At 45.9% G+C, this 25,916-nt stretch overlaps 4 protein-coding genes across 9 annotated transcripts; 2 read left to right on the forward strand and 2 right to left on the reverse strand.

The window, feature by feature from the left end:
* The first annotated feature begins 863 nt into the window (after positions 1 to 863).
* LOC6593016 lies at positions 864 to 12,509 on the forward strand. The gene is made up of 8 exons (XM_026986053.1): positions 864 to 918; positions 1,505 to 1,611; positions 7,568 to 9,840; positions 9,922 to 10,052; positions 11,366 to 11,477; positions 11,543 to 11,796; positions 11,859 to 12,152; positions 12,216 to 12,509. The coding sequence occupies exons 3-8, from the start codon at positions 8,375 to 8,377 to the stop codon at positions 12,329 to 12,331; spliced, it is 2,373 nt and encodes a 790-aa protein (XP_026841854.1). The 5' UTR covers positions 864 to 918; positions 1,505 to 1,611; positions 7,568 to 8,374; the 3' UTR covers positions 12,332 to 12,509.
* A 239-nt stretch (positions 12,510 to 12,748) lies between these two features.
* Positions 12,749 to 13,759, reverse strand: LOC6593015. The gene is made up of 4 exons (XM_002018220.2): positions 13,415 to 13,759; positions 13,269 to 13,354; positions 13,050 to 13,200; positions 12,749 to 12,985 (listed from the first exon to the last, which is right to left on the reverse strand). Exons 1-4 carry the CDS (start codon positions 13,656 to 13,658, stop codon positions 12,813 to 12,815), a joined length of 654 nt encoding a protein of 217 aa, XP_002018256.1. The 5' UTR covers positions 13,659 to 13,759; the 3' UTR covers positions 12,749 to 12,812.
* A 788-nt stretch (positions 13,760 to 14,547) lies between these two features.
* On the forward strand, positions 14,548 to 16,507 carry LOC6593014 (serine proteinase stubble). The gene is made up of 6 exons (XM_002018219.2): positions 14,548 to 14,997; positions 15,051 to 15,367; positions 15,421 to 15,940; positions 16,018 to 16,125; positions 16,183 to 16,281; positions 16,344 to 16,507. The coding sequence occupies exons 1-6, from the start codon at positions 14,931 to 14,933 to the stop codon at positions 16,409 to 16,411; spliced, it is 1,179 nt and encodes a 392-aa protein (XP_002018255.1). The 5' UTR covers positions 14,548 to 14,930; the 3' UTR covers positions 16,412 to 16,507.
* A 244-nt stretch (positions 16,508 to 16,751) lies between these two features.
* Positions 16,752 to 24,284, reverse strand: LOC6593013 (ATP-dependent 6-phosphofructokinase). Of its 6 annotated transcripts, XR_003408545.1 has the most exons (11): positions 24,209 to 24,284; positions 23,618 to 24,151; positions 22,134 to 22,235; positions 21,141 to 21,482; positions 20,922 to 21,076; positions 20,375 to 20,483; positions 19,105 to 19,293; positions 18,600 to 19,042; positions 17,696 to 18,538; positions 17,438 to 17,633; positions 16,752 to 17,374 (listed from the first exon to the last, which is right to left on the reverse strand). XR_003408545.1 is itself a non-coding variant. In XM_026986927.1 (10 exons), exons 1-10 carry the CDS (start codon positions 24,236 to 24,238, stop codon positions 17,495 to 17,497), a joined length of 2,886 nt encoding a protein of 961 aa, XP_026842728.1. In that variant the 5' UTR covers positions 24,239 to 24,284; the 3' UTR covers positions 16,752 to 17,494. The 6 variants fall into 6 exon arrangements, 5 of the variants coding, with proteins under 5 accessions (XP_026842728.1, XP_026842729.1, XP_002018254.1 ...); XM_026986927.1 differs by having other exon boundaries at positions 16,752 to 17,633; XM_026986928.1 differs by lacking the exon at positions 20,375 to 20,483 and adding an exon at positions 20,705 to 20,813 and having other exon boundaries at positions 16,752 to 17,633.
* Between the last annotated feature and the right edge of the window lie 1,632 nt (positions 24,285 to 25,916).

Consider the following 25,916-nt stretch of genomic DNA (forward strand, 5'->3'; position numbering starts at 1 on the left):
CATGGGCTTTTTGCTCTGCTCTGCCTGGACACGGCGCACGCTTCCACACATACACATTTCAATCAAATCAAATGCAATTTGCTGTCAAAGCCGAGTCACAGCATGTCACAGTCTGTCAAAAGGCATTAAATGTTGCGACGCTTTTGTTATTTGTGGGTTCTTTTTTCTGTATTTTGTGGCCGAAGGCTTTGGACAAATATGAACTGAAAATGTTTAATTGGCGGCTGTCATGTTTGGGCAGCTATAAAACTGAAATAAAACGATGGCCGGACTCTGACTCGGCCGCCTGGTACTTACTATTGACCATGGCGTCCAATGATGCTTTACGACTTCATATCATAATTACAGCTTACGAAATGGGTGCCGGGGGAGTTGATAGAGGGGGGGGGGATAAAATATGGTGGGGAAGAGGGTGAAGTCGACGTCTGCCGGCATTAAGCAATAATTTGTATTATTTGTACAATGCGGTGGCTGTTACAGTACGAGTACTCTTCTCTCTCTCTCTCTGCGTCCATCTCTTGTATATCTTTTACGCTTGTCTGTGCATTTATTGTTGCCTAATCGGTGATGGGAGACGAAGATGGAGAGCCGAAGCCGAAGCCGAAGCGACAGCTGTTTCCAAGCTCTCCTTTGCTTTGATATTTCGTGCAAACGCACTCCACACTCCACAGCACAGCGCAGCCGAAAAAAGCGCAGAAGAGTAGGAAGACAACAGCAACAGCAACAGCAACAACACCGAAAGAAACGGCGACTGCGCAGCAGCTGGCAAAGCTCAGTAAGCCAAGCTTACTGGCGCTCGGCGCCTGCGCTTCAGTTCAGACTTCTTTGAGACTCCGCTCAAGAAGGTAGTGTTCAGCTCTAGCTCAGGTTGGGCTCGCGTACGTAATTACCGCTACTCACGGGCCTCGATCGTTGGCTGTAAGTGCATGAGTGTCTGTGTGTGTGTTAGTTGAGATAAGATAAGACTCAGGACTTGGGGCGTCAATCAAACTGCAAATTAAGGCTGCGCTGCCCCAAATGATAGGTGATATTAGGATTAAAAGAGTTGGAGAGCGCAATAACTTTAGTGTTGGTGCCAGTGTGAGTGCTACGGATTGGATATAGCTTGCATTCGCCTGCAACTTCAAACAGCAACTCCCTCTCTCCAGTCTCCACTCTCCTTCGATCTACGCCTAACAGTGAAAGTGATTTGATTTTGCAATTGGAGTCCGAGTCCGAGTCGGAGCTGCAGTTGCTGCCAGCAAGCGACTTTGAACAATATTTCTGCTTGTTTGCTGATCCGATCAGCCAGCAGCGAAAAGCGTTTTTGCTTTTATTATTATTATTTTTCGCCAGGCAACGCAAAGGCAAAACCAAAACAAATCCAACGAAACAAAACGCAGCAAAACAATAAACAAAAGTGCAAAGAAAACAGAAAAACAGAAAAACAGCAAATAACAAACGTAAATTGCAAGCAATTTGTAATCTGGATCCTAATGCAATTTCTCTCTCTCCTTCTGCACAGTCGTTCCACTGTGGCCAAAACCAAATCCCCACAAAATACCATTAAAAAATCATCTTCAAATTGGATTAATAATCTGCAGATCAATCTATCTATACCCTTGCTTAAAGGTAAGTCAGATCAAGATAGCTAGATAGCTAGACTAATTAAATTTCATAAATTTCACATTAAATCGAATCGACACTTATGCGGCAACACTAACCGCTGGCAGGCGATTAAATCATTTGCACATTGCAACACTTGCAACACTCGCATCGCGCACGAACCTCACAAAAAGAAACTATTTACGGAGCAAAAGTAAAGCGTCATTATCTAATAAATCTTACCATATACTACTCGTATACCCACATTATTTTACACCCCATTCGGGTGCAGATACTTGCACCAGTACTTAGATGCATAAAACGCAAACACCAGCCCAGACTCGGGCTCATGGCGTGGTCGGTGGTTGGGGGGGTGTCTTGCAAAATGTGGAAAGTATTCGCAATTGAATGCTTGCCACATGCCTGGACACATAATCCGCTAGAGTCAATTTGCCAGGGCTGTCCCCTTTGTGGGGGACGCGGGATATGTGGCATGCAAATATTTCAATGATATGCGAATCCTTGCCGTTTACTGGGAAATTGCTTTTTAGTTGCAACAAGCATTTATATGGCATCTATTTAGTTTGAGTTTAAGGGAATATGCTTTAGAAATTATCATATACTTAGCACAAAGATCTCAAGTGGGCAGATTCCCACTTTGAACTTGTGACCCAATAACACAATTAAAAGTCACATTTTCAACGATATTGCAGTACAAACGGATTATTCAATCTGTTTCCAAATTAACAACGTGATAATTATTATATAAGCAGTACGAAGCAGACTTTGAATAATAAGTAGCTGCCTTAAAAAAGTTAAAAGAAAAAACCATGTCAAGTCGCCAATAAAGCAAATAAAACCGAATCAGACGAAATGCAAAAACCAAAGAAACAAACAACAAACCGGAAAACATAAATAGTCGGACAATAAAAGTGCGTGAAAGAAGGGCAAACGAAATGGGCAAAGAGACAAAAGAGAGATGAGCAGAGAGAGAGAGAGAAAGAGAAGCGACGCATTGGGGCAACTTAACCCCAATTTGGTTAACTGCAGCTTGAGCCACAAATTATTTGGCAACGTTTTTATGGCTCCGCCGAAGTCTCGTCTCGACTACACAATACATATATATATATATATACTCTATAAGATATATATCGCTGTGTGTGTAGGTATGACATGAACTTCATTATCAGCACACCCGAACGCCGAAGCCGTCCTTTTTTTTTGGTTTTTGGTTTTTTCTTTTTGTAACATCTCTTTACCCCTTGTTCGTTTTCCTGAAATGGTTTTATTTTATTTTGCTTTTTCAATTTAGGGCTGGCTTACGAGGAGTATTGCGTAAGCGGAGAAACTCGTATTGCTGGGGCTGCTCTCTGGAGCATGTGATACTTACATATACATACATTCATACTTGTAGAGACCTATAGTAGGTGCCATATATTTACCGTATATTTATTACGGTTGAGAACTTTCTTTCGGGACTGACACAAATTACTTAATTTTTAGGTGCCGCTGCTGCTGGGGCCTTAAATCCGGTTTCGTATTGGCTTGGACGGTTTTTGGAGGGGACTGCGATCTGACCCTTTTTTCATCATGTAATAAAACCCAAAATATACGATCTGTTTGTTGGAAAACAAGTTCCGCCAAATTGTGACCGTGGCCATGGATTTGTTAGCTCCGTTCGCCTTGCTTTTATTTTCTTTTTTGATGCTTTATGTAAATCTTATTTTTCTTCTTTCTTTCTTTCTTTTGTGCCCCCTTTTTGCTCTTTTTCCTGGCCCGAGCTTATGTAAGTCAATCGAAACACTCGTCATATGCAAATGATTTCTCAATTTTTGCTGCTCTTTTTCAACGTTTTTCCTCTTTTGGTTTGGATTTTGGCTCCGGCTCCGGCTTGGGCTTGGGCTTGGGTCGAATCGATTCGATGATGATTATGTATTCAGGTTGTTTTGTTTAATTATTTGGTTTTGGTTAATTGGTAGCTGTGGTGGGCGGGTCGGGGGAGGTGACCATAGTAGCTACTGGCTATACGGATCACCTAATTATCGGAGGCAATCATTGGGTTCGCCCTTTCGTTGCCTCAAGTTCGTGTCTTAAGTCGTTTGTTATTCCGATTCCAAATCCAGTTTGGGGTTTCCCCATTTCTCTCTGTAGCGACGAGCGACTAGCGATTACCGGCTAGAATCGGTTGCGCATACGCCATGTGTGTTGCGCTAATTGCATAATCATCATCATACCCATCACCATTCGCATCGATGTGATTTGCATGCCATGCTTCAAATCGCAAGCGCCTTTTGTTTTTGTTGCCATGTCCGATAGTCTGGCACTGGCACTGGCACTAGCACTTCTTAACACCCGACTGCCGCCGGGTTGAATGTTGACTTAACACATTCGTAACAATTGCGTAGCAGCCTTGTGGCTTGTATGATGAATGCTAATTAGCGCACACTCCGCGCTGCAGCAGACGTCACAGTTGCCACGTACGAGTATTGATTATGTGGTCGGGCGGGTGTGCTTGCCGCAGCCCCCTCTTACAACGGCACTTACCTTACCCAATAACACCTTGGAGCGCGGCTTTCATCGCGTTGCGTTTGCGTCGCCTCTAATACTATATTTCGTTTGTTTTCGTTTTCGGTTTTCGGTTTTTCTGGTGTTTTTTTTTTTCCCGTTCGTTAATTTTTTGGCTGGACAAAATGTGCCAATGGCAAGGCATGGCATGGCATGACACCAATTTCCATTTAATTTGGCCGCTCAGCCCCGCATTGAGCCAGGCAGCCAAGACGAGCGAAGCGCAGCTGTTTGACCTACTTGGTGGATTGTTGGTGGGGCTGCTGGACGTGGATGTGGTGGTGCTGTTTGTGGGAAAGTCAAATGGGTTTAACCTTTTGGCTTGTGCAAACAATTGGTAAATGCAATTGGTAGCAATTCAAAATAATTGAGCAAATCTATTTTAATTCAAGTTTGCCAAGAAGAGACAACCATCGAAAGTGGCAGTGGCAGTGGGAGTAGGAGTGGAGCGGAGTGGTGCTTATCTTGATTGTCTCTCTTGATTGTTTGACTCGACTGCCATGAAATAAATAAATGAAAAATTGTATGGTTAGGGTAAAAGTTGGGGAAATACCCGCCGCACACCTTTTGAAGGGGGGGAGAGAAATATTTTGTATATTGTAAAAAGGGAAACCTTCTTTGTGGCAACAAGTCTAGTAGTCTGTTATTTATCAGCTCTTTATGAATGTTTTTGATTCCTTTATCCATTTATCTATCGTTTTGCTTCTGCTTATTTTCTGCTGATAAGCTGAACAAAGAAAGCTTCTTCAAAATCTCTCTCAGAGAGTAAGAGAAGCTCATTTATCGCTGTACCCATCCCATTTTAAACATAAATTAAATTTCAGCTTCTTTCTTTTGTCATTTTTTTCTTTAATTTATTTTTCATGCCTGCATTTGGGTCTGTGTCTGGGTCTCCTCCATAATATAAGCACTTTTCCCCCGACTCAACAAAATGCATACAAATTTCCTCGACTCGCTTCATTTCAACAAACGAGAAACAACGAATTTGACAACTTTTGGCTGAGCTTTTGTGTTGCCCCGTGCTGCCGGTGCCATTGTCATTTTCTAGTTTTCCATTGTGGCGAGGGAGAGGGAGCGGGAATTGCTTTGAATTATGCGTGAACCGAAGAGAGAGAAAAGTTTCTCAGGATTTGTGACGCACAATCAACTCTGCTGATGCGAAGTCCATGTCCAATGAGGCACTCAGCATCGTATCGCCTTGCATCGCCTTGCATCGCATCTGCATACGCAACTGCAACCAGTTGAAGCTAGCTGCTGTTGCAACTGCTGCCTCTGCTGCTGCTGCTGCAGCTGCGGTTGCGCATTTAAAATGCATTTATCTCAATTACGAGCAGAAAGAGCAACAAAATCGCTTGTTTACAGCGAAATGAAAACGAAAACGAAACGAAATGAACGACGCATTGTTTTGCAGCAGAAAATAAAAACTTTCACTGCCACAAAATCCAAAAAAAAACACACAAAAAACTAAAACAAAAGTAATCATGTTGCGGGCGGGGGCTGCCTCAGCGGAGAGGACGGGTGCCGGTGCCCCGAAAAAGAGGAGAAGCAGAAACAGAAACAGAAGCAAAAGCAAAGCCCTGGAAAAGTGTTGTTAATGAAAACAAATAAACTGAAAGGCCAGGCCCAGGCCAGTCAGCAAACTGATTGTAATTTGTGCGTGGCAGAAGGGGCATTGGAAGTGTGAAAGAAGCAGCAGCCGGAGAAAGAGAGGGCACAACAGACAGAAAGAAAGAAAGAGCAGCACAAAAGATAGGCGGAAAGTGAATGCTGCAAAAGCCAAAGCAAAAGCAAAAGCGAGTTTCCGGCGTCCTTCACTCAAGGCCGTTCCGTTGCAGTGGACGCTGCACGCATGCGCAACTGTGGCAGCTGCTGTGATGCAGCTTTTCATCCAGATGGTGGTGGTAATGGAAGGGGCAGCTGTCCGCCAAATAAATATTTATGTAATCTCGAGGACGGATAAGCTCTTCCTGCGCCCGCTTTCCAACACTGACAAATATGTAAATTAAATTTCTGCAGCACGTTGCATCACTGAGGAGGGGGAGGTCTGCAGAGGAAAAAGCTGGTATTTTAGCTAGCAAAACCAGTTGAACCGCCAAAAAAATACGATATTTCATAATCAACATCCACAAAAGAAACAAAATGCCCGCAAAATGTGTTAAATGTTATGCAAAACCATCTGCTACGGCTGTCGATGCCCGGTGCCATGCCGCAGAGTCACGTCACGATTCGGTTGGCATGCAACCAGGAAGCGTACCCTACCTCCCTATCGATCTGTGCAACACGCTTGCCTCTGTCTCTGTCTCTGCCCTGGCCCCTGCCTCTGCTCTGAAGCCGCAAATCAAGTTCAAAATGTCAAGTTTGCGCCCGCACAAATCAACCGAAAAGGAAGCGTTGCAGTGCAGCAGCAGCGCAGCAGCGCAGCAGCAGCTCAGTGGTGCTTGAACTCGAAATGAAAGTGAAAATACGCCAGCAGCGACGTCCACAGCGACTGCGACTGCGAATGCGATTGCAGCTGAGAGCAGCTGAGCGAAAAAAGCTCGCAAACTCTTACTTTCAAAGCTGCGCTGGCTAGCCTCCGCAGAAGGGCAGCCACCAGCAAGAGGTCGACTATTGAATACCCTTCCCATGCGAAATAGCTTCAAGGACAACGTTGAGGAGGAAGTTTCTGTAGAGATATTTAGGCTTACATTTACACACACATTCCACACGGTGTTAGTGGTTTTTTATCTCAAACTCCCGCACCTCTAGATCTTATGCGAATATTTCCAATAAGATATTACCACTGAACTAATACGCCCTGTGTGGTGTGGTCTAGGGTATTGAAATACAAGTCGGTTGGGCTTTTATTGCACTTTTTACAATCACATTCATTCATTTCCTTCTATCGTTAAACGTAAAAAACATAGAAAACACTAAACAACAAAATAAAAAGTGAAATTAAAAAACGCTGCGAATTTCCAGCTGCTGGGTGATGGTTTTTCCAGTTTTCCCAGATGCTTTTATCCCGCCAGCCACCAGCCACCAGACAGCAGCCAGCAACCAGCAACTCGTTTACCAAAAACTCAGCTGGTAGCTGGCGATCGAGGAAATGCACGCGTGATGCAGTTGCAAGTGCAGCTTTTGTGGCTGCAACCAACTGCAAGTTAAACCGTAAATTGATGATTTAAAATTAATTTGTTGCGCGATTAATGGGAATTTAATGCGCAAAGCGGAGATTATGGCTGCCAGATGAAAGCTCATTTGGGCATTTATGAGTTTTACGACGATGATGGGCGTTCGTTTCATGCAACACACCCATGCACCCATGCACCCACTTCATCGGGGAGTAGAGTTAATTGCCAAAATATTCGAATACAATGGAAACTACAAAAAACTAAAACCCGTTCTTCTCTTTCTATCTTTCGTTTATCTGCCGCAGGCAATTAAGGAAGTAATTTTGTTACCGAAGCTCTTCGTGGATGTCTATGTGGATGTCGCCAGCCAAATAGCGCGATGCGATGCATGCAACCACACGAAACCGCTTGAAAAGTCGCTGTTAAAGCGTCAACAGCAATTGCCATAATTGCCATTGGAGCAGCACACACACACGGACACACGGACACACGGACACACTCCCAGATACAGAGGAGTCCAATAACCGCTGGACAAACATCCAACAACCAGCAATCCAACACCCAACCCGTGCCCGTGCCCGTGCCCGTGCCCATACCCGCACCCGGACCAATTCAGCCATCAAAACGAAACTTGCCACACGAGCTATCCGAGGCAGGCACATAGAAACACACACGCACACACACACACACACACACACACACACACACAAATCCGCAAGTCCCACTGAATTGTAACATAGACGGGGAGTCGAGCTTGAAAATCCCCAAAGCCAAAACAAAGTCCAAGACCGAGAGCAAGAGCAAGACCAAAAAACCAGTGGGGAGATCAATGAACGCGGCACGCAGCTGACAGCAGCAGCACCACCAACACCACCAGCAGCAGCTCAGTGAAGCATAGGAAAGGCGCCACGGACGGACACCAGGCTGGGGCGGCGTTCAAGTTCAAGCATCAACTATTCCGACGACGACGGCAAGCAGGAAGTGCCGCGGCTGCACCTTAATTGGAGGCAGTGTCATTAGCACCAAAAACAACAACAACAACAACAACAGCAACAGAAACAGCCTCAACTGAACAACAACAACCAACCAACGCTCATCCTGCTCGATGTAAGATGTTACTGACCGACAACAGCAACGAGCTCCACACAAGAAGCAACAGCCGCAGTCGCAGCCGCAGCCGCATCTGCACCTGGAGATGGAGCCTGATCCAACTGTTTGCCCTTTGCTGGTGCTGCCTCTGCTCAGTGCTCAGTGTTGAGGCGGCCACACCCACCACAGTGTCCACGGGGCAACTGCTGACGGGACATCAGCTGCTGCCCTGGCAATCACCGGCGGCGGCGGCGGCGGCGGCCACATCCTCCTCGCCCTATGCCACCGCCACGTTGGCGCCCACGGCTCGCAATCTGTACGCGCCCTTCCAGCGCTTCAGTCAGCAGGACGACATCAGCTTCAAGGATGTGCGCCAGCGCAGCGACGGCACCATTGTGCAGTCCTTTGGTTCCTATCGCACCGCCCGCCAATTGGGCGTGCCTGCGGCCGCCGCAGCCCAGCGCCGTTCCGATGCCGCCGTCGAGATCATTCCGGCGCCCTCGGTGGAGCTGCCTCAAGGCGACCTGATCACGATACCAAAGCAACTGGTGCCCACGATGCCGGAGAACGTGACGCGGCAGGGCAGGCAGCGCAACTACATGTACATCCCCCTCCAGACGGAGGCAGATCCCGATTCTGCCGGAGCCCTCCTTCAACTGCGTCCGAGCCGAAATGCCACGCTCTCCTCCCTGGGACCGCCTGCCGATGGAGTAGCCGCTGTGGCCCATCAGTTTGCAGCGGAATTGGCCACTCAGGGCAGTCCTGAGCAGCAGCCGCTGGAACTAGAGCCAGAACGAACGGAACGCAGCGATCTGGTGGCCTCTGCCAGCTCCACGGACAAGCTGGAGTACGCGGAGCCGGAGAATACCAGTCGCCGCGTGGGCTTCCAGTTTCCGAGCTACAGCCTGAAGCCCGCGAGTCCCTTCCATCCGCAGTCCTATCGCGAGGACAACCCCATCTTCGGGGAGACCAGTGGAGCGGGGTTCGAGCCGCAGCCATACAGCGAGGATGCCTCGCCCACGCCCACCCAGTACGAAGGGCACGAGACGCGCCACACGCGCCAGCTGTACTTCGACTCGGACGTATCGCCCTCAAGCTTCGAGTTCCCGGGTCTGTCGAGCAACTCCAAGCCCCACGGCCTCAAGCTCTATCGGGATGATGTGACCAAGTTTGGGGACATCAACGGACCCATCACGGCCCTCCCACAGCGTCCCCAGCGTGGCTTCTACTTTGGAGATACGGAATTCCGGACGGGACCTCCCGCACCCATCCGCCAGTTTGGACCACAGAAGAACTTCCAGGAGTACGTGGGTCCCAGCGACTATCAGGGCTCCCGCAAGAGTCGCTACTATCCGTACAAGTCGTCCCGCAGTCCCCGTGTGGTTTTCCCCTCCAACGACAATGTGGGAACCACTGGAGTCAGTGGTCCGGCGGGCAGCAGCGGACCCTCCGGCACAGGAGTGTACTTCAGCGACAACCTCGCCTTCAGGTTAGTAGCACACACACACCCACACATACAGAGTGAGCGATCGATCATGTTCTGAGCGTTACCTTCTCTGTTACATCATAGGGATCAGAACTTTGGCATCAACGAGCTGGCCGCCGTGCAGGATGTGCGCAACGATTACAGTCTGCAGGAGCTGGACAACGCCTCGGAAGCCACCAGCAGTCCGCAGTCGGCGAGCACGTTCAAGGAGAAAGGTAAGTCCAGCCCAGCCCCAACCCCACCCAGCTCCCTGCACCCAATCCAAGCGGAGCCCCAATCCCCGCGTTCAGTAGAGCATAAGTTAGAGTCGCTGCTGCTACTGCTGCTGTCACTGCTGGGAAACTGCTTGCACTAGGCCAACATGTAATCCTTCGAAACCCAGCCGAAACACCACCTCCACACCACAACTCAACACAACACAACACAACACAAGAAAAAGCAACCCATTCCGATACCGATACCGATTCCGATTCCCATCCGACAGTCGACATCACAACGGACATGGAGTGCCAGAACCGCGGCGGCACATGTGAGTTCTTTTTGGGCTGCTGGCTGTCCGGTGGCCTCATTCAGGGCACCTGCAACGGAGTGCTGCGCGGCTGTTGCCACCGCACGGCCAAGTCGGCCAATCTGCGCAGCTCGGACTATGTGGGCAACACCGTAGATCTCACAGATCTGCCGCAAAAGAACTACGGACCGGTCAACAACGAACCCAGTGAGTGTGGCAGCCTCAGCTCGAACCAATCCAAAACCAAAACCAAACCCAAACCCAAATCAACTCCCAAGCACGTGCACACTAAAACCCTCCCCACCCCACCCCACCCAAAAATCGGTTCAACGAAATAGTTGAGAAATAATTTGCATGCCACAAAAATCTAACAAATTTACGTACTCTTTATGTATAAGTACTTTGTAGTTCGTTTTGTTTTTCTCCCATCTTCATTAAGTAGTATATTATGTAGTTATGCACTCGTAATTCGTACTTGTAAGTATTTGTTTTAGTTACACTCTTGGCTAGGTTTCAGCGCCCAATTAAGCTGAGCTGCTGTACTCTCGGATGTATGCACGCCACTAAAACCGAGCCGAAGCCCCCCTCGAAGGAGGCAGAAAGAAAGGCTGGGGTTGCAATGAAAGATATAGATATAGAGTTTAATTGCCAAGCATGAGCATGTTAATTACCACAGCACGCTAATGATAATTAAGCCATATTACACATAGCTTAACGGCATTACGCTCCATGTGCAAGACACGGGTAGACCTCCCAAATGAACCCCCAGACCCCCAGTTGGACGAGACTAGAGACTAGAAAGCGGAGACAGACCAGACCCACCCGGCAGTGGCAGACCCACCCATAGCGATGCTTTCGTTGTTTTGTTGTTTTTTGCCTAATTGCTTGCTTGCTTTGTGATCGATCACTCTGTTTAATGCTTCACTAATCCCTCCATATATGTATCCTTCCGATCCGAGGGATCTGTGAGTTCAATCTCTACTAACTGAGTGCGTTTTCCGTTCCCCCTTGCCATTCCAGGTTGCGGCATCTCGCTGGCCAAGCAGACCGCCCAGCGCCGCATCGTGGGTGGAGATGATGCCGGCTTCGGCTCCTTCCCCTGGCAGGCCTACATACGCATTGGATCATCCAGGTAAGCACTGAAAGAAGGCACTAACTGCTTCATTACTGAATGGAATATGGGCTTCCTCCTTGCAGATGCGGAGGATCGCTGGTATCGCGCCGTCATGTGGTCACCGCCGGGCATTGTGTGGCTCGGGCCACTCCTCGTCAGGTGCACGTCACACTGGGCGACTACGTGATAAACTCGGCCGTGGAACCACTGCCGGCTTATACTTTCGGTGTTCGTCGGATCGATGTGCATCCGTACTTCAAGTTCACCCCGCAGGCGGATCGCTTTGACATCTCAGTGCTGACGCTGGAACGGACAGTGCACTTCATGCCACACATAGGTAAGTACCCCATTGCGCTTCCCTTCCGAAAGCCGCTCATGGTGATTATCTTCCAACTACAGCCCCCATCTGCCTGCCCGAGAAGAACGAGGACTTTCTGGGTAAATTCGGATGGGCCGCCGGCTGGGGAGCTCTGAATCCGGGCTCTCGGCTGCGTCCCAAGACGCTGCAAGCCGTCGATGTTCCGGTGATCGAGAACCGGATCTGCGAGCGCTGGCACCGGCAGAACGGCATCAATGTGGTCATCTATCAGGAGATGCTCTGCGCGGGCTACCGCAATGGAGGCAAGGACTCGTGCCAGGGCGACTCGGGTGGACCGCTGATGCACGACAAGAACGGGCGTTGGTACTTGATCGGTGAGTGTCCCTTCAAGAGACTTGCCACCTGCATCTATACTCATTTCCCTCTCCCTCTTCCAGGTGTCGTCTCGGCCGGGTACTCGTGTGCGTCCCGTGGCCAGCCAGGGATCTACCACAGCGTGAGCAAGACCGTCGACTGGGTATCCTATGTCGTTGGCCTCACGATGAACATCTGATGGATTTACTACTAATTTATTCTCATCGCTTCACATTCGCAATCGCAATCGCACCTGCCTGGTGCATGATTTTGTACATAATTCACTTCATTCTGCTCACTGAATACTGAATTCTGATCAATGCTAACTCTATTTATGAATACAAACGAATTATAACATTTAATGTAATTGAACAAATTAGCGCAGTACAATTTAGCGGATAGAAATGGACGGTATGTACTGCATACATATGTACATGTGTGAATCTGTATCTAAAAGATGCTCTTCCGTGCGACATTAGTGCAGAGCCAGCCCTAAACTAATTATAATTAATGATTAATAATTATGGATTAATTTACGTAGTCATATGCGCTGTTATGTAATTTTAATACTATTTATGAACTACTACATTTCGTGTGTAAATAAATTATACAAATGTTGAAATGAAGTCGCAATTTATTCTATTAAAGTGTCATTAGAATGTATTTGATTGTTTGTGCAGCTACTGTTTAAGGGGCACGGGCACGTAGACCTGCTGACAGGGAACTCCAGCCGCTGCTGTCCAACCATGCTCGGTATCCTTGTAGAAGACTCCGCCAAGAGTCCCATACTTCGACTGCTCTCCCATCACGCGGAATAGGGTGAAGACCTCGTGATAGATCTTGTAAAAGATCACTGGAGATACAATATGATATATTGAGCTGTGTTAAGGGATTTATCATTTCCGCGACGAGCTTACCCAGAACGAGCGTGAATACCAGGAGGCACATCAAAAAGCTGGACAGATCAATGAAGAGGCCCACGGTGGCATAGAAGACACCCACATACAGGCCAAAACCAAAGATCAAGCCATGGAATATCAACCAGGGATACATCAGACAGCTCATATCCTTAGACGAGGAGGATGAGGAAAGGTGAAGAAAACGGATTTAAATTGGACATTAGCATTTCCTCTTACCCGAGCCACGCCAATGAGCAGCAGTAGGCTGACGGCCGCGTTGATCAACGACAGTCCATATGCGCAATAGCTAAAGATGGTCAACACTGCAAGGAGCCGGAAACGGAGGCGTCAGAGGAGGAGGAGTGTCAATGGGTTCAACTCACGATTCATCAGAAACTGGTGCTCGTTGGCCGCGGCAATGCTGAGGAGCGCTTGCTTTAGCATCAGTCCAATATTCGGGTGCATGTGGAGGGTCAGCATGGAGCTGCCTAGGGTCACGGAGGATATGATCACGCCCAGCCAGCCCAGGATGATGACGTTGTACTTGAGATTCTGGCACTGCACGTACGAGATACCAGTGCCGCATGCAATACTGCCCTGGTGAGATCTATTATCATTACGCCCCATGATTATCGTCGAGAGTCGATTCTGTGGTGCGTTCCCAATTGTGTTTTGTGTTCAGTGTAGTTCTTGTTTTGTTTTGTTTCTTTTTTGCTGTAGTGTATGCTGCTTCATGTGTTTACAATAGAACAAACTACGATGAACTGAATAGAGAACAACCTTTGGCTCCACACTGACAGGGCGAGAGAGACCCGAAACAGCAAAGGCCTGCTAGGAGAACAGTTCGTATTCGTACACTCGTACAATAGGAATAGGTAGGTGGGTAGTATATGTTTTATTATGCTAATCCCGAATTAGAAAGTTACTTCATAAATGGATGGGCTGGCTCCCCCCTTTGGGGTCAGTGGTTCGCCTTTGTCTGACTCTGGAACGCACCTCCAGCCGTGTGGTGTTCCCATTCCGAGAGATGGCGAGATGCCAGCGGTTGTGGCAATTATGTCGCATAAAATAATTATAACAGACCTGGGGCACATTTCCTGCGTTGCTGGCATCAGCATTTCGTAATAATTAGTAAAGATGAAGAACACAGCACATCAGTGGCAGTGGCAGTGGCAGTAGCATCCACCAGCAGAGCCAAGACAAACCAGAACCAAGATCCAACCTGTTGCTGCAGAAGCATTCGGCGCCCAGTTCGAGTTTGGCCAGCGGCGCGTGCGGTTGTGGCGGCTCCATCTCCCATCTACAGACCATCTAGAGAACCGAGCCCCATCTCGCGGAGAAGTTTTCGGAAAATGTGTGAGTCGTGCGGGCAACATCAATGGCTGCTCGTGGTGGTAAAAGGAAAAGCACTAAGGAAACTGTGCCATCGAGCCAAGTGAATTGGCACACTTCCCATTGGGATGAGTGTTATATAAAGATCCATTAGCCAGTGCGTGCCTGTGCGGACAGGTGACCCATTTAGCGGGTGACCCCAAAACTCGTATCTCGGTCTCATATCAAGGACACACATCCACAACTCTTTCCCCGTAAAAGCAAAGCTCTCGGCCGTGAGTCATCCGCGAGACAAGCCCATACCCATACCCATACCCATAACCAGAGACGAAACCGAGTAAAAGTGGAGCAGCAGCAGTAATAAGAAATCTAAGTAGAAGAAAGAGCAGAAGACACGGCCAGAAGAGCCGCAGCTACATAAAAGTGAATAAGAAACTGTCATGCTTTCGTTGGCACCCATCCGGAGCTCATGCCAATGGAGATTTAACAGTCCACAAATTGTGTTAAGTGCCTTAACACCCACCAGTAATCTTATCTACTCCAAATAGTGAACAGTGAACAGTGACAATGAATCTGCTGGTGTGGCTCCTAGTGCTGCTCCTGCTATCCTGCCACATCGGCCACGGCCAGGCCAGTGAGTAAGTGCAAGCGAACCCCAAACTGCCTATTGATCCTGGTCTCCTTCAGATATCCTCAACACGTTGCTGGGCGTGCCCGCGGAGTGTGTGCACCAGAGCGGTATATGGCCCTGCAAGTTGAGCTTCTCCTGCTGGCTGCAGGGCGGCAAGCATGCCAAGGGCTGTGGCAGCAACAAGTGGCTCTTCAGCTGCTGCATCGCCGCCGATCCCCAGCATCCGCATCTATCCCAGTCGCAGCTGCCGCATCCGCACCCGTCGTCTTTGGCGAATCTCATCGATTATGGCCAGCTCAAGATGAGTCTGCAGAGTCTGCCCAAGCGTATCATGTTGCGGCGTCGCGACGACAATGAGCTGCTCAACGTTCAGGTAAGATTTGTGGCTGCCACAGTGACGACTGAGCCTCCTCCAATCCATTACAGCCCGAGTGTGGGGTGCCACGAACTGCTCAGAACACGCTACAGAAGCGTATCATCGGAGGCCGGCCGGCACAGTTCGCCGAGTATCCGTGGCAGGCGCACATCCGCATAGCCGAGTACCAGTGCGGCGGGGTGCTAATCTCGGCGAACATGGTGGCCACGGCTGCCCATTGCATACAGCAGGCGCAGCTGCCGGATATCACCGTGTATCTGGGGGAGCTGGATACCCAGGATCTGGGCCACATAAACGAGCCGCTGCCAGTGCAGAAGCACAGCGTAGTGCAAAAGATTATCCATCCGCGCTTTAACTTTCGCATGACGCAGCCAGACCGCTACGATCTGGCTTTGCTGAAGCTGGCCCACCCCACGGCCTTCAGCGAGCACATCCTGCCCATTTGCCTGCCCCATTATCCCATCCGGTTGATCGGACGCAAGGGCCTCATCGCCGGCTGGGGTAAGACCGAGGCACATTTGGGGCATGCGGGCACCAACATGCTGCAGGTGGCCAGCGTCCCCATCATTAGTGAGTAGCTCTCCAGATCTTCCGAATTTCTGACTCCACTCATCATCATCAATATTTGCCATTTGCCACCATATCAGCCACCTTCGACTGCATTCGCTGGCACGAGAGCAAGCAAATAAATGTGGAAATCAAGGCGGAAATGTTCTGTGCCGGACACTCGGATGGCCACATGGATGCCTGTCTGGGTGAGTGAGTGGGGCAAGCAGAACAAGCAAGATATTCAAGTTCGTTGTCCTTCACAGGCGATTCCGGAGGTCCACTGGTGATCAAGGATCGCGGACGATTTGTACTCGTCGGCATCACTAGCGCCGGCTTCGGCTGTGGCGTCGATCACCAGCCAGGTGCGATCATTCCACAATAACTTACGATATGATTGGAAAACTAATTGACTGTTCTGATTTAGGCATATACCACAATGTTCAGAAGACTGTGAGGTGGATACAGGATGTGGTGACACGCAACGAATTGTAGCGAAAGCGCCTGGACTTAGCCCGCGACAAATCTCATTAGTTTATGGCTCGTAGCATTAGGCAGTGGATATGTGCAATCCAAATATGCCAAACCACATAAGAGACACATTTATTTAGTAGATTTAATAAATATTATTATTTACACTATTTATAATGTAGACTCCTTTCTTCCAATTATGGATCCCAGAGCGATGCCTATGCGGGCTTAGGCCGAGCACTTGGAACTCTTTAATAGTGCTGCTCTTCTTCTCCCTCTCTACTGAGACGAAACCCTCTTTATAGAACAAACGATGGCTGTGGTTCCCAAAAAGAAATACAGTTGGTTTCAAACAAATTTGATGCACATTATGAGTACAGGTCGTTGAGTATGTATTTAGTATTTAGCGATATCAATATGTATTTCATTGTTTGGTCAACAACAATACTCGGAAAAACATTTGGTGTGGCGTAACATTTTTGGGAGATTTGCCATAGATTTCACTACGATAAATTGTTGTATAAATAGTTTAACATTTAATATATAGCTGGTGGGGGCGTAGATTAACCAACAATTTACGATAACATACGATTGGCGCCCATTAATAGACGGTGCTGTGAAGACCCATGCGAGCAGCTGCAATGTAGAATCAACGGTTAAGGGATGTACATACTCGTATATGTACTTTTCTGAACTTTGATGAAATGATTGGCATTCAATAATCAAATTCGACAGACTCAAAATAGTTGTGTGTGTAATAGTAGGAAGCGAATCATAAATGAGTAGGAAATATAAATAAATTATGTATTTAAAATGAATACTTTCGTATGCTATGCGGGCGCTGTCATGGGACCATTTGTGTGGAGGCCTTTAGAGAGTGGCCTAGACCCAAATATCGATCTGATCGTCGCGACCAGCAGTAGCAGAGATGACAAAAACGGATCAAATGTATTTAAAACTTAGGCCATAGCTTGTTGCGTTTGTAAACTAAAAACAATCATTGAGATAGATTCGAAGGATAGAAGAATAGATGGTGCTTTAGCAAGTTACACTGGGCAATGCAAAAAAATCAAACGGGGATGGGCAGCTTCATCATCGTGAGTTCGTCTAGGCAACGGCATCGGTGGCGCATTCCTCCTCGACGGTGATGTACATACCCTCCTCCTCGTAGGCAGAGTCGTGCTTGGCAAGGATTCTCAGAAGCGGACGCAGACGCAGCCACCATTGCTTCTTTGGTATGCGTTGACTGGCGGAGAAAATTTCGAGAAATTACGCATGAAACAAGTCTCAAGATCTGGGGATACTCACTCAAAGTTTGTCTCCCCAATGAGATCGACGAGTGGAGTGAAGCGGTATTGACGCGACACAATGCCCAGCAAAGTGGCGGTGTCAGGAGCCTTGCAGGTGATCTCGCCGTTGGCATTGATGTTCGCCTTGATCTGCTCAGCCAACCAGTCGACGCACTTGGCCGCCATCTTCGTGCCCATGTTGCGGTCGAAGGGTGTGGGCGATCCTCCCTGCTGCATGTGGCCGAGGATGTTCATACGGCAGGTGAAGAGACCCTTGCCTTCCTCCGAGTACAGGCGATAGATGAAGTCTGTGCTATAGTTCTCGCAAGCCTTCTCGTTGCGCAGGATCAGACCTCGAGAAACGCCCTCGGCCATTTTGCTGGCCATGTGGTAGACATCCTGCTGCAGGTCCTTGATGGAGAACTTCTCCTCGTAAATGTACGCGGCATCCGCACCACCGGCCAGACCAGCCAGCGTAGCCAAATAGCCGCAATATCCGCCCATTGTCTCGATAACGAACACACGACGCTTCGTGCCCTGGGCCGACTGGCGGATACGGTCGCAAATCTCCGTGATTTCATTCAGACCCGTGTCGCAGCCGAGCGAGAACTCTGTGCCGGGCACATTGTTTGAAATCGTCGCGGGTACGACCACGATCGGGATGCAGAACTGTGGATAGTTATCGCGCTGATCGGCGATCTGTCCGGCGGCATGGTAACTCTCGAATCCACCGATGATGAGGAGACCCTGGATCTTGAATTCCTTCAAACGAGCAGCAATCTCTTTGAACTTTCCCTCGGGCAGGGTGCGTTTGGTGCCCAGATAGGCGCCGCCCTGTCCCACCCATCCACTCACATCCGACCTGGAGAGGAGATCGGTTATGCACTCCGCTCAACTCTGTAGCAACTCACGTGCAGACTCACCATCCCAATTCACGTACATTGCCAGCAATGAGACCCTCGACACCGTCGTTGATGCCATAGACAACGTCGCCACGATAGATGGCATTGCGCACGAAACTGCGCACGGCCGCGTTCATGCCACAAGAGGGGGCACCAATGTGCATGACTGCTAGCCTGTACCCCTCGATGCCCTTGCCTGCGGCATCGAAGCACTCCTTTGGTGGCTTCAAGCGGGTCAACATCTTGTATGTCTCCAGATTGCGCTCGAAGGAGCGCCCACGCAGCTTGACGGCATCCGCCCAGCGTTTCTCCTTCATGGCCTTGGCCACTGCCTGAGTGCGCTCCACACACTCCATCAACGGCACACGCACGGCCTGATTGCCATCCAAAGAGATGACCACAGGCACAGAATCCTTAGTGGCCTCCATCAGAGCCAAAGTCGCCTCGGCGCCCATGCGGCATGCCTGAAATTGGATGAGATCTTGTTAGGGAATGCTTAAGATGGAATGCTCATTCAGATACGAACCAAAATACGATCGAAGGCGCTGGGATTGCCGCCGCGCTGGACATGACCGAGGACCGTGATGCGTGCATCGTGCTTCAAGCGTTCATCGATCACCTTCTTAACATCCTCAGCGGTAATTGGATTTCCCTCACGGTCCATAGCACCCTCAGCCACGATGACAATGTTCAAACGCTGGCCAGCCGATCGTTCCTGTTTAAAAATCACTATGTATCAGTATTCTATTCATAGAGATAAAGAGGCGTGTTGTGCGCTTAATGTATTTACATTGATGTACGATTTACATATACAACAATTTTTTACTTCAAGCTGATGAATACAGTGCGTTTTAAAACTTGTTTTTAAGGTTTAAACTAAAGTATTCAATAATTTTGGATTTATTTATGACTTGGATTGAACTAACAGATGTTATGAAACGCACTGCAGCAGCTCATATTGTATGTATATGGAGTTTTGTATAAAAAGCACAAGCATAAGCCACTAAAACCAGTGAAAAGTGGACGATAGACATAAGTAGATGATGATTTAAAGATCGAAATGAGGATGAGTGTTAGTGGAGCCGGGGAACGTTAATAGAAACACACAATGAAACATGAAAATAATACAGGAGAGACCAAAGAACCCAATAAAATTGAATATACACAAGTTGAAGCTATGGCTTCAAAATAAATTCCAAAAACGAAGTGTTAGAAAGATGTTGGGAGATTCCAACTTAAAACTTTTATAGAGTAAACGCTAAAAAAACGAATGAAGGTAGGAGGAGGGCAATCAGCCTGACCTGATGGAGTTTGATACTGAGATCGTCCTGCCACGTGACATCCACTGGTTCTTCGGGTATAAACATAAAATCAGCCTCTGTGGCTATAGCCGCGGATATGGCTAAGTAACTAAAAACGAAAAGATTAAACACACAAAAAAAGAAAAAGGAAAATGTTGACAAACGTTGCTGTGAATCGATGAGGGGTGTGGGGGATAAACTTAAGATTATTTACAATGTGATACAGCAGGCGATACGGGATAGGGACAAACGCATACGTTAATTGTGCATAAATCAGAATCATCCAATAGATCAGACCATACCATACAATATATATGGAAAAAATCGAGTGTGCAGGAGTTAAAATGGAGCGTAAAATAATAAAATGTCAAACTCCTTCGCGTGTGTCTTTAGAACTCATACACTATACAAGTAGTGTTTTGTATCTAGCGAGTGTGCATTATTTGCTGGAGATCAAAGAAAGCGAGTGGAATATTTTGTAGTTCAACTTCTTGCCTGGGCCAATTGAGTGCACAGCCTATCTGGCCAATCGACTTTCGGGGGCATTTCCGGAATGAATATGAAATCAGCTTCACTAGACAATCCGGCAACAAGTGCTAAATAACTGCAAATATATATATATATATGTATACAATTTAGAAAATGTACTTATTAATCATAAAAGGAATTTGGAGATGGGCTGGATCGGATAGGTGGGTTGACGAGTAGTATCCACAGAAAGATCGAGTGATACGAGTATCTTGGAAGGCATTCAATGATGACAGAAATACAGAAATGTGCGAAATGAATGATTGCAACATTCAACAGATCTCTGTTTCCGCTTGCCTGTTCCAACTTAAGCACTAATTTATCGGGCCAATCGGTGGGCGGGGGATATTCAGGGAGAAAGACATAGTCTGCCTCGGATATAACGCCAGCCACCACTGATAAATATCTAGATATTCCAGGATTGACATTAGGAGATATGAATCATCGCGTTGTCCCCAATTAATCACCGCCCTCCTAACTGAAAGAACCCCTATTTTACCAGACCCCTTCTTACCCGCAATGACGACCCATAACCTCCATAATGAAGGTGCGTTGATGTGAGTAGGCCGTGCTTGAAATGGCGTCAATAGCCTCGATGATGCGATGCAGTGCAGAGTCCGTACCAATGGTCATGTCCGTGCCACAGAAATCGTTATCAATAGAGCCGACCTGGAAAAATCATTTGAATCGTTAGCTTATCATTTAAATGCAGAGTAGATTTCTCCTTCCATACCAATCCCACGATGTGCAACACACTGTTCTTCTCCTGCTGGGCGGCAGTGATGCTGCCATTCTTCACCAGCTCATCCAACAGGCTGGACCACTCCTGACGGAACAGATTGGCGCCGGTAAGGGAGCCATCACCGCCAATTATCACCAGGTTGGTGATTCCCTTCTGCACCAGGTTGTTGGCGGCCTTGAGGCGGCCTGCGCGTTCACGGAAATCCGCACAGCGGGCGGAGCCAATAATAGTGCCGCCGCGATGGATGATGGAGGACACCGAGGCCCAGTTGGCCTCCTGAATATTGTCACCGCCATCTACCATGCCCTGGTAGCCTTCGCGGATGAAGTAGGCCTGTGGATTGAATTATATAGTATTGATCAACTTTTATCGCAAAGTACCGAGTATCTGTTCTAAGTTATTGCCTAATAAATTGTTGGTTTTCCATAGCTATCATTGCCAAAATAAAGACAGACTTCACTGCGAAGACATAGAGTGATCCAACCAATCAGACCATCAAATTTCACTTCCATTGACCCAAAACTATTAAAATGGCCATCCAAATTTATTCTAATCAATTTCAATTACGGACAATTGAAAAAATATTTGCATATTTTTTGGAGCAAAAACTTCGAATTGAAACGAACCAATTGGTCAGATGGAAGATACTATTTAACCGAAATTTAGAACACAACAAAAAAGTGAAACAGAAATTAGCCGAAAAAATCGCATGTGAAGCACCAAAAATAAACTCAGTGTCAATGCGCACAGACACATCTGCACACACACTAACACATACACTAAGAAATTTCTTAGTTGGCCTGATAAAGATTATCTAACTGCTAATCCATTAACTAAGTTCAATGCCTGCGATAAGAGTGGTGTACATTGATAATTCGAAGCATTTTACGTAAATTACAGATCTAAATGTTGTTACAGGTGGGGGTGGGGTTTTGGAGCTTGGGTGGTGGGTGGTAAAAGTACTTGGCAGAGGTCACTACTCACCTTGCATCCCAAATATATGGCCATACGCACACATGCACGCACAGCGGCATTCATGCCCTGGGAGTCCCCCCCGCTGGTGAAGACTGCCAGCCCCTTGTCCTTCTGCGAGCCGCGGGCCAGAAAACGTTGATTAATTTCGGAGTTCATGGCGAATTTTCTTTGAATTAATTCTTTGATAAAATTTTAATTGTGACTGTTAACGTCTTTCTTCGCTACCGGTGGGCGCGTACACACACAGACACACACACACTGGCCCCGAAAACACCCACTGGAGGGAGATTATAGAGATTGTTATTTTAAACACCCTCGAAAGTCCTTTTTTCAATCAGTCCAAGGCGGAGAGTGTCGGGAGACTGTCACAGGAGGGGCGGTGGGGATAAATATTATATCCAAAGAGTTATTAATAAAATAAGTATTCTCCGGTTCCGTTCCGTGCTCTTTATCAGCGAAATTAAACTAACGATGTTTTGCAAAACATCGATACAACATCAGTAAACATCGGCAGAAAAACATCGATGCTCGATGCATCGATGGAATTTGTTAATATTTTTTTATATTTTTTGGAATGGGAAGCGATTGCAAAAAGTTAATTTAAAGCTAAGTTTGATCTGGAATATACACACACACATACATAAAAAGCTTAAACATGCTTTCTAAGGTAAATGTATGTATGTATGTATGTATGCTGTATGTACAGGTTCGATGATAGTCTCTTTATTCGTTTTTGTTATCTTCGATAGCTTTTGTTTTCATTTTTTTACTTTACATTTAAAACAAAAATGTACTTTTACGTCATTTTGCGACATGACCTTCACTTTAACCTTGCTTCTACACACGTGACCTTAAAATGACCTTGACCTACACACGTTTTTTAATTTTGAATTTTTTTTGACACAGGTGGTTTCTTTTTTTTACAAATCCGGAATAATTTCGGAAAACATTTTATTTTATTTTTTAAAAACCAGCTGATTTTTTTTGATTTTTTTTTTGTTTACAAAAATTTTTCCAAAATTACAATGTCAAATGAAAAACAAGACTCAGAGTTGCCACGTCGCGGTGGTTTTTCTGACAGGGTGGTACCACTGTGAAACTAGTGGAACTAGTTCGTTGCTAATGTGTTTAATTTTATTTCTTATTTTAAATCAAATCAAATATCGAAGCGCGACTGATAAGTCTGATGCAATGTGGGCGTTGTTTGGATTTACACGGCACTGACTCTAAGATAAGATAAGGTTTATCTCTGCGGATGGTAGCGATTAAGCGCTCTGGACTCGTTTTGTTTACGTTCAACCCACAGGCAAGTGTGCGTGTGAAGAACAGCTGTTGCTGCTCAGCTGTTGAGCGCTGCGAGTAAAAGCTCCGAGCTTTCTCTTCTAGTGATGAACCACGGGGGCCAGCGGTGTATGCCGGCGGTTATCGTATCTTATTGATTTCTTTTGAAATCGTAACGGAATGTAAAAGCTAAAATGAATAATTCAACTTACATAGAGATTGCGGTTTCTGGGACCGTATTTGTAAACTTCCTTGATCCTTTCCAAGTGTAACTCCGGTGCTTCTAGTTTCTCAGATGAAATATTTAGTTTTTTGGTCTCTCCGAGGACGCTTTTGTTCATTTTTCCATCGACAGAATTCTTTAGGTTGATACCCACTATATCCATAACTGATTCAGTAAGAATATGTTGCCCGTCCATTTTACATATCTTTAAGGCTGACGAACACGGAGTTTCCATTTGAATGGCACTTAGGTTCTGATTTTGAACGTTGATTGGCATCGCCTCATGGTCCATCCCCCTGGCTCCACTCAGGATCGATATCACTTGAGATGGGCTTTCGCAAAAATAGCGGTAATACAACTCAGTATTGTGTTCCCGAAGAGCTATCAAAAACTCGTACTTCCTCTCCAAGCTTTTGGTCTTTTTCAAATATGTCTTGATATCAGTCAGATCCTTGTGGAAGCCATCGCCTTGGTCTTTACTACAGCTATGTATCCATCGATGGTAGAACGTTGCTCGACTCAACTAGATAAAACGTAATCAATACGATAATCTTACTACAAATAAGAGGGTGGTTCTCACCTTTAACCTTTGGTAAAGTGTTTGGCCCATCCGATTTTCGGAAATCTTGGATAATTTTAAATAGCAAGGATGAGGCTTTGGTATCCGCTCATTGCAGCCACAAATACTGCAAACGGATATCGATACACATTATATTGTTAGAAAAGAATTTATTTGCATTCATACCTTTTTTGGAATTTAGCTAATACTCGAAATTTGTATAAATGCATGCCACCAATTCAGCTAACGATTATATTTCAAAAGCATACATCGATCTGCATAGATAATTCTTAGAATATGGCGCATTTTATTCACTTATTACTTTTTTATATGTTTTTCTTTGGGCATTGTACCAAAAAAGTTTAATTTTGTTTGTATTTTACGAATTTATGTATTGTTTGACACTTAATATAGATGAGCTCTAGATGAAGATTGAAATTAAATTGTACGAGTATATCAGACTGTTTGTTTATCGGTGTTTTATCACCTTTCGCTTAAGATCGCTCCCACATTATTCCAAATGAAAACAAAGAGTCTATTTAGTTGGTTTTTTTTATGATTTATTTATTTAATTTTTTTTGTTTTTTTGTTGGTAATTAAGAAACTGTAATTTCAATAAACTTAAACTTTCCACTCATACATCAATCTTTGCCTCTATTATATGCATACAATTTACGTCTACACCTGGTTTTCCGTCTGGTTGTCATTTACTCTCTTTTACTCTGTTGTTTTTGTCGTTTGTTTCATTTATGTATGTATTGCAGTTACATTATATTATTATTTTCTTGTAATTCGACTTATTAGCGTTGCGGCAAAAAAGTGTTTGTTTTTTTTTATCATGTTTTAAATATATATATTTTTTATGCCTCACATTCATAATATAGCGATAAATTCAATTGCGAAAATATACATTTACTTTTATCATACACACACATATATATGCAGTTGCACATATGTATATGGAAATATATACATACACACAAGTATATAATGCTCAGTATGTTTACCATTCTGTTCTTGTTGTTTTGGACAATAAGATTTATATATTTATATATAGTATATTTTTGCATTTTAAATTTTTCTTTCTTTTTAATACACATGCAATGTTTTCTTTTATGGAAATTAAAAATTTGAATAGATTTCGTTTACAATATTTATGTATTTTGATTTGTATTTGGTTTTTAGTTCATTTTGTTCAAATATTTCCATTGTTAATGTGCAGCCTGCGTTCGCCAAAAGTTAGTAACCTTTCGAAAGCTTGGAAGTCGAAAATTGCTAGTAAAATTAATAAAACCGAAAATTGGGAAAAAAAAGAATTCTTTGATATTAGGAACAATTGATGGCTGTTTTCTTATAAAAAAGAGTTAAAGTAGATTGGGATAGTCCCGTAGAAGCCCTAAAAAGAGTATAAACCCTTGTGCAACCCTTGCGCACAATAAAACTCGTGCCTAAAGCCATGTTGCACAGTGTGAAAATTATAATGACTTCGTTCGCATTCTAGTTGTTTTTTAATTTTTATTTTTTAGCTGGCCGAATAATTGGATATCCCTTCATTCGCAAGTTTTCTCTATAGAGAGTTGGATTATATGTATGTATGCAAGTATTATATGAGTGTTACACTTTTCACAATTATTGTATAATACCAAGAGAAGACAACGAGGAAATTTGTAATTGTATTTTTTTAACCTTTTGTTTATATGTAAGACATGTATAAAAAATAGCAATGAAC

Source organism: Drosophila persimilis, unplaced genomic scaffold (assembly GCF_003286085.1).
Source record: "Drosophila persimilis strain 14011-0111.01,24,50 unplaced genomic scaffold, DperRS2 tig00000002-arrow-pilon, whole genome shotgun sequence".
In the NCBI taxonomy this organism is placed as follows: Eukaryota; Metazoa; Arthropoda; class Insecta; order Diptera; family Drosophilidae; genus Drosophila; species Drosophila persimilis.

Bases quoted from the DNA above. Each gene is read 5' to 3' on its own strand.
- LOC6593014 (XM_002018219.2), top strand. From the start codon at position 14,931: ATGAATCTGCTGGTGTGGCTCCTAGTGCTGCTCCTGCTATCCTGCCAC. The intron at 14,998-15,050 runs GTGAGTAAGTGC...GGTCTCCTTCAG, and splicing joins CATCGGCCACGGCCAGGCCA to ATATCCTCAACACGTTGCTG. The intron at 15,368-15,420 runs GTAAGATTTGTG...AATCCATTACAG, and splicing joins ATGAGCTGCTCAACGTTCAG to CCCGAGTGTGGGGTGCCACG.
- LOC6593015 (XM_002018220.2), bottom strand. From the start codon at position 13,658: ATGGGGCGTAATGATAATAGATCTCACCAGGGCAGTATTGCATGCGGC. The intron at 13,201-13,268 runs GTAAGAGGAAAT...TCCTCGTCTAAG, and splicing joins TGCTCATTGGCGTGGCTCGG to GATATGAGCTGTCTGATGTA. The intron at 12,986-13,049 runs GTAAGCTCGTCG...TTGTATCTCCAG, and splicing joins GGTATTCACGCTCGTTCTGG to TGATCTTTTACAAGATCTAT.
- LOC6593013 (XM_026986927.1), bottom strand. From the start codon at position 24,238: ATGGGCCAAACACTTTACCAAAGGTTAAAG. The intron at 21,483-22,133 runs GTGAGTAGTGAC...TTCAATCCACAG, and splicing joins CCATATATTTGGGATGCAAG to GCCTACTTCATCCGCGAAGG. The intron at 20,484-20,921 runs GTAAGAAGGGGT...ATATATTTGCAG, and splicing joins GTTATGGGTCGTCATTGCGG to TTATTTAGCACTTGTTGCCG.
- LOC6593016 (XM_026986053.1), top strand. From the start codon at position 8,375: ATGTTACTGACCGACAACAGCAACGAGCTCCACACAAGAAGCAACAGC. The intron at 9,841-9,921 runs GTTAGTAGCACA...GTTACATCATAG, and splicing joins AGCGACAACCTCGCCTTCAG to GGATCAGAACTTTGGCATCA. The intron at 11,478-11,542 runs GTAAGCACTGAA...TCCTCCTTGCAG, and splicing joins ATACGCATTGGATCATCCAG to ATGCGGAGGATCGCTGGTAT.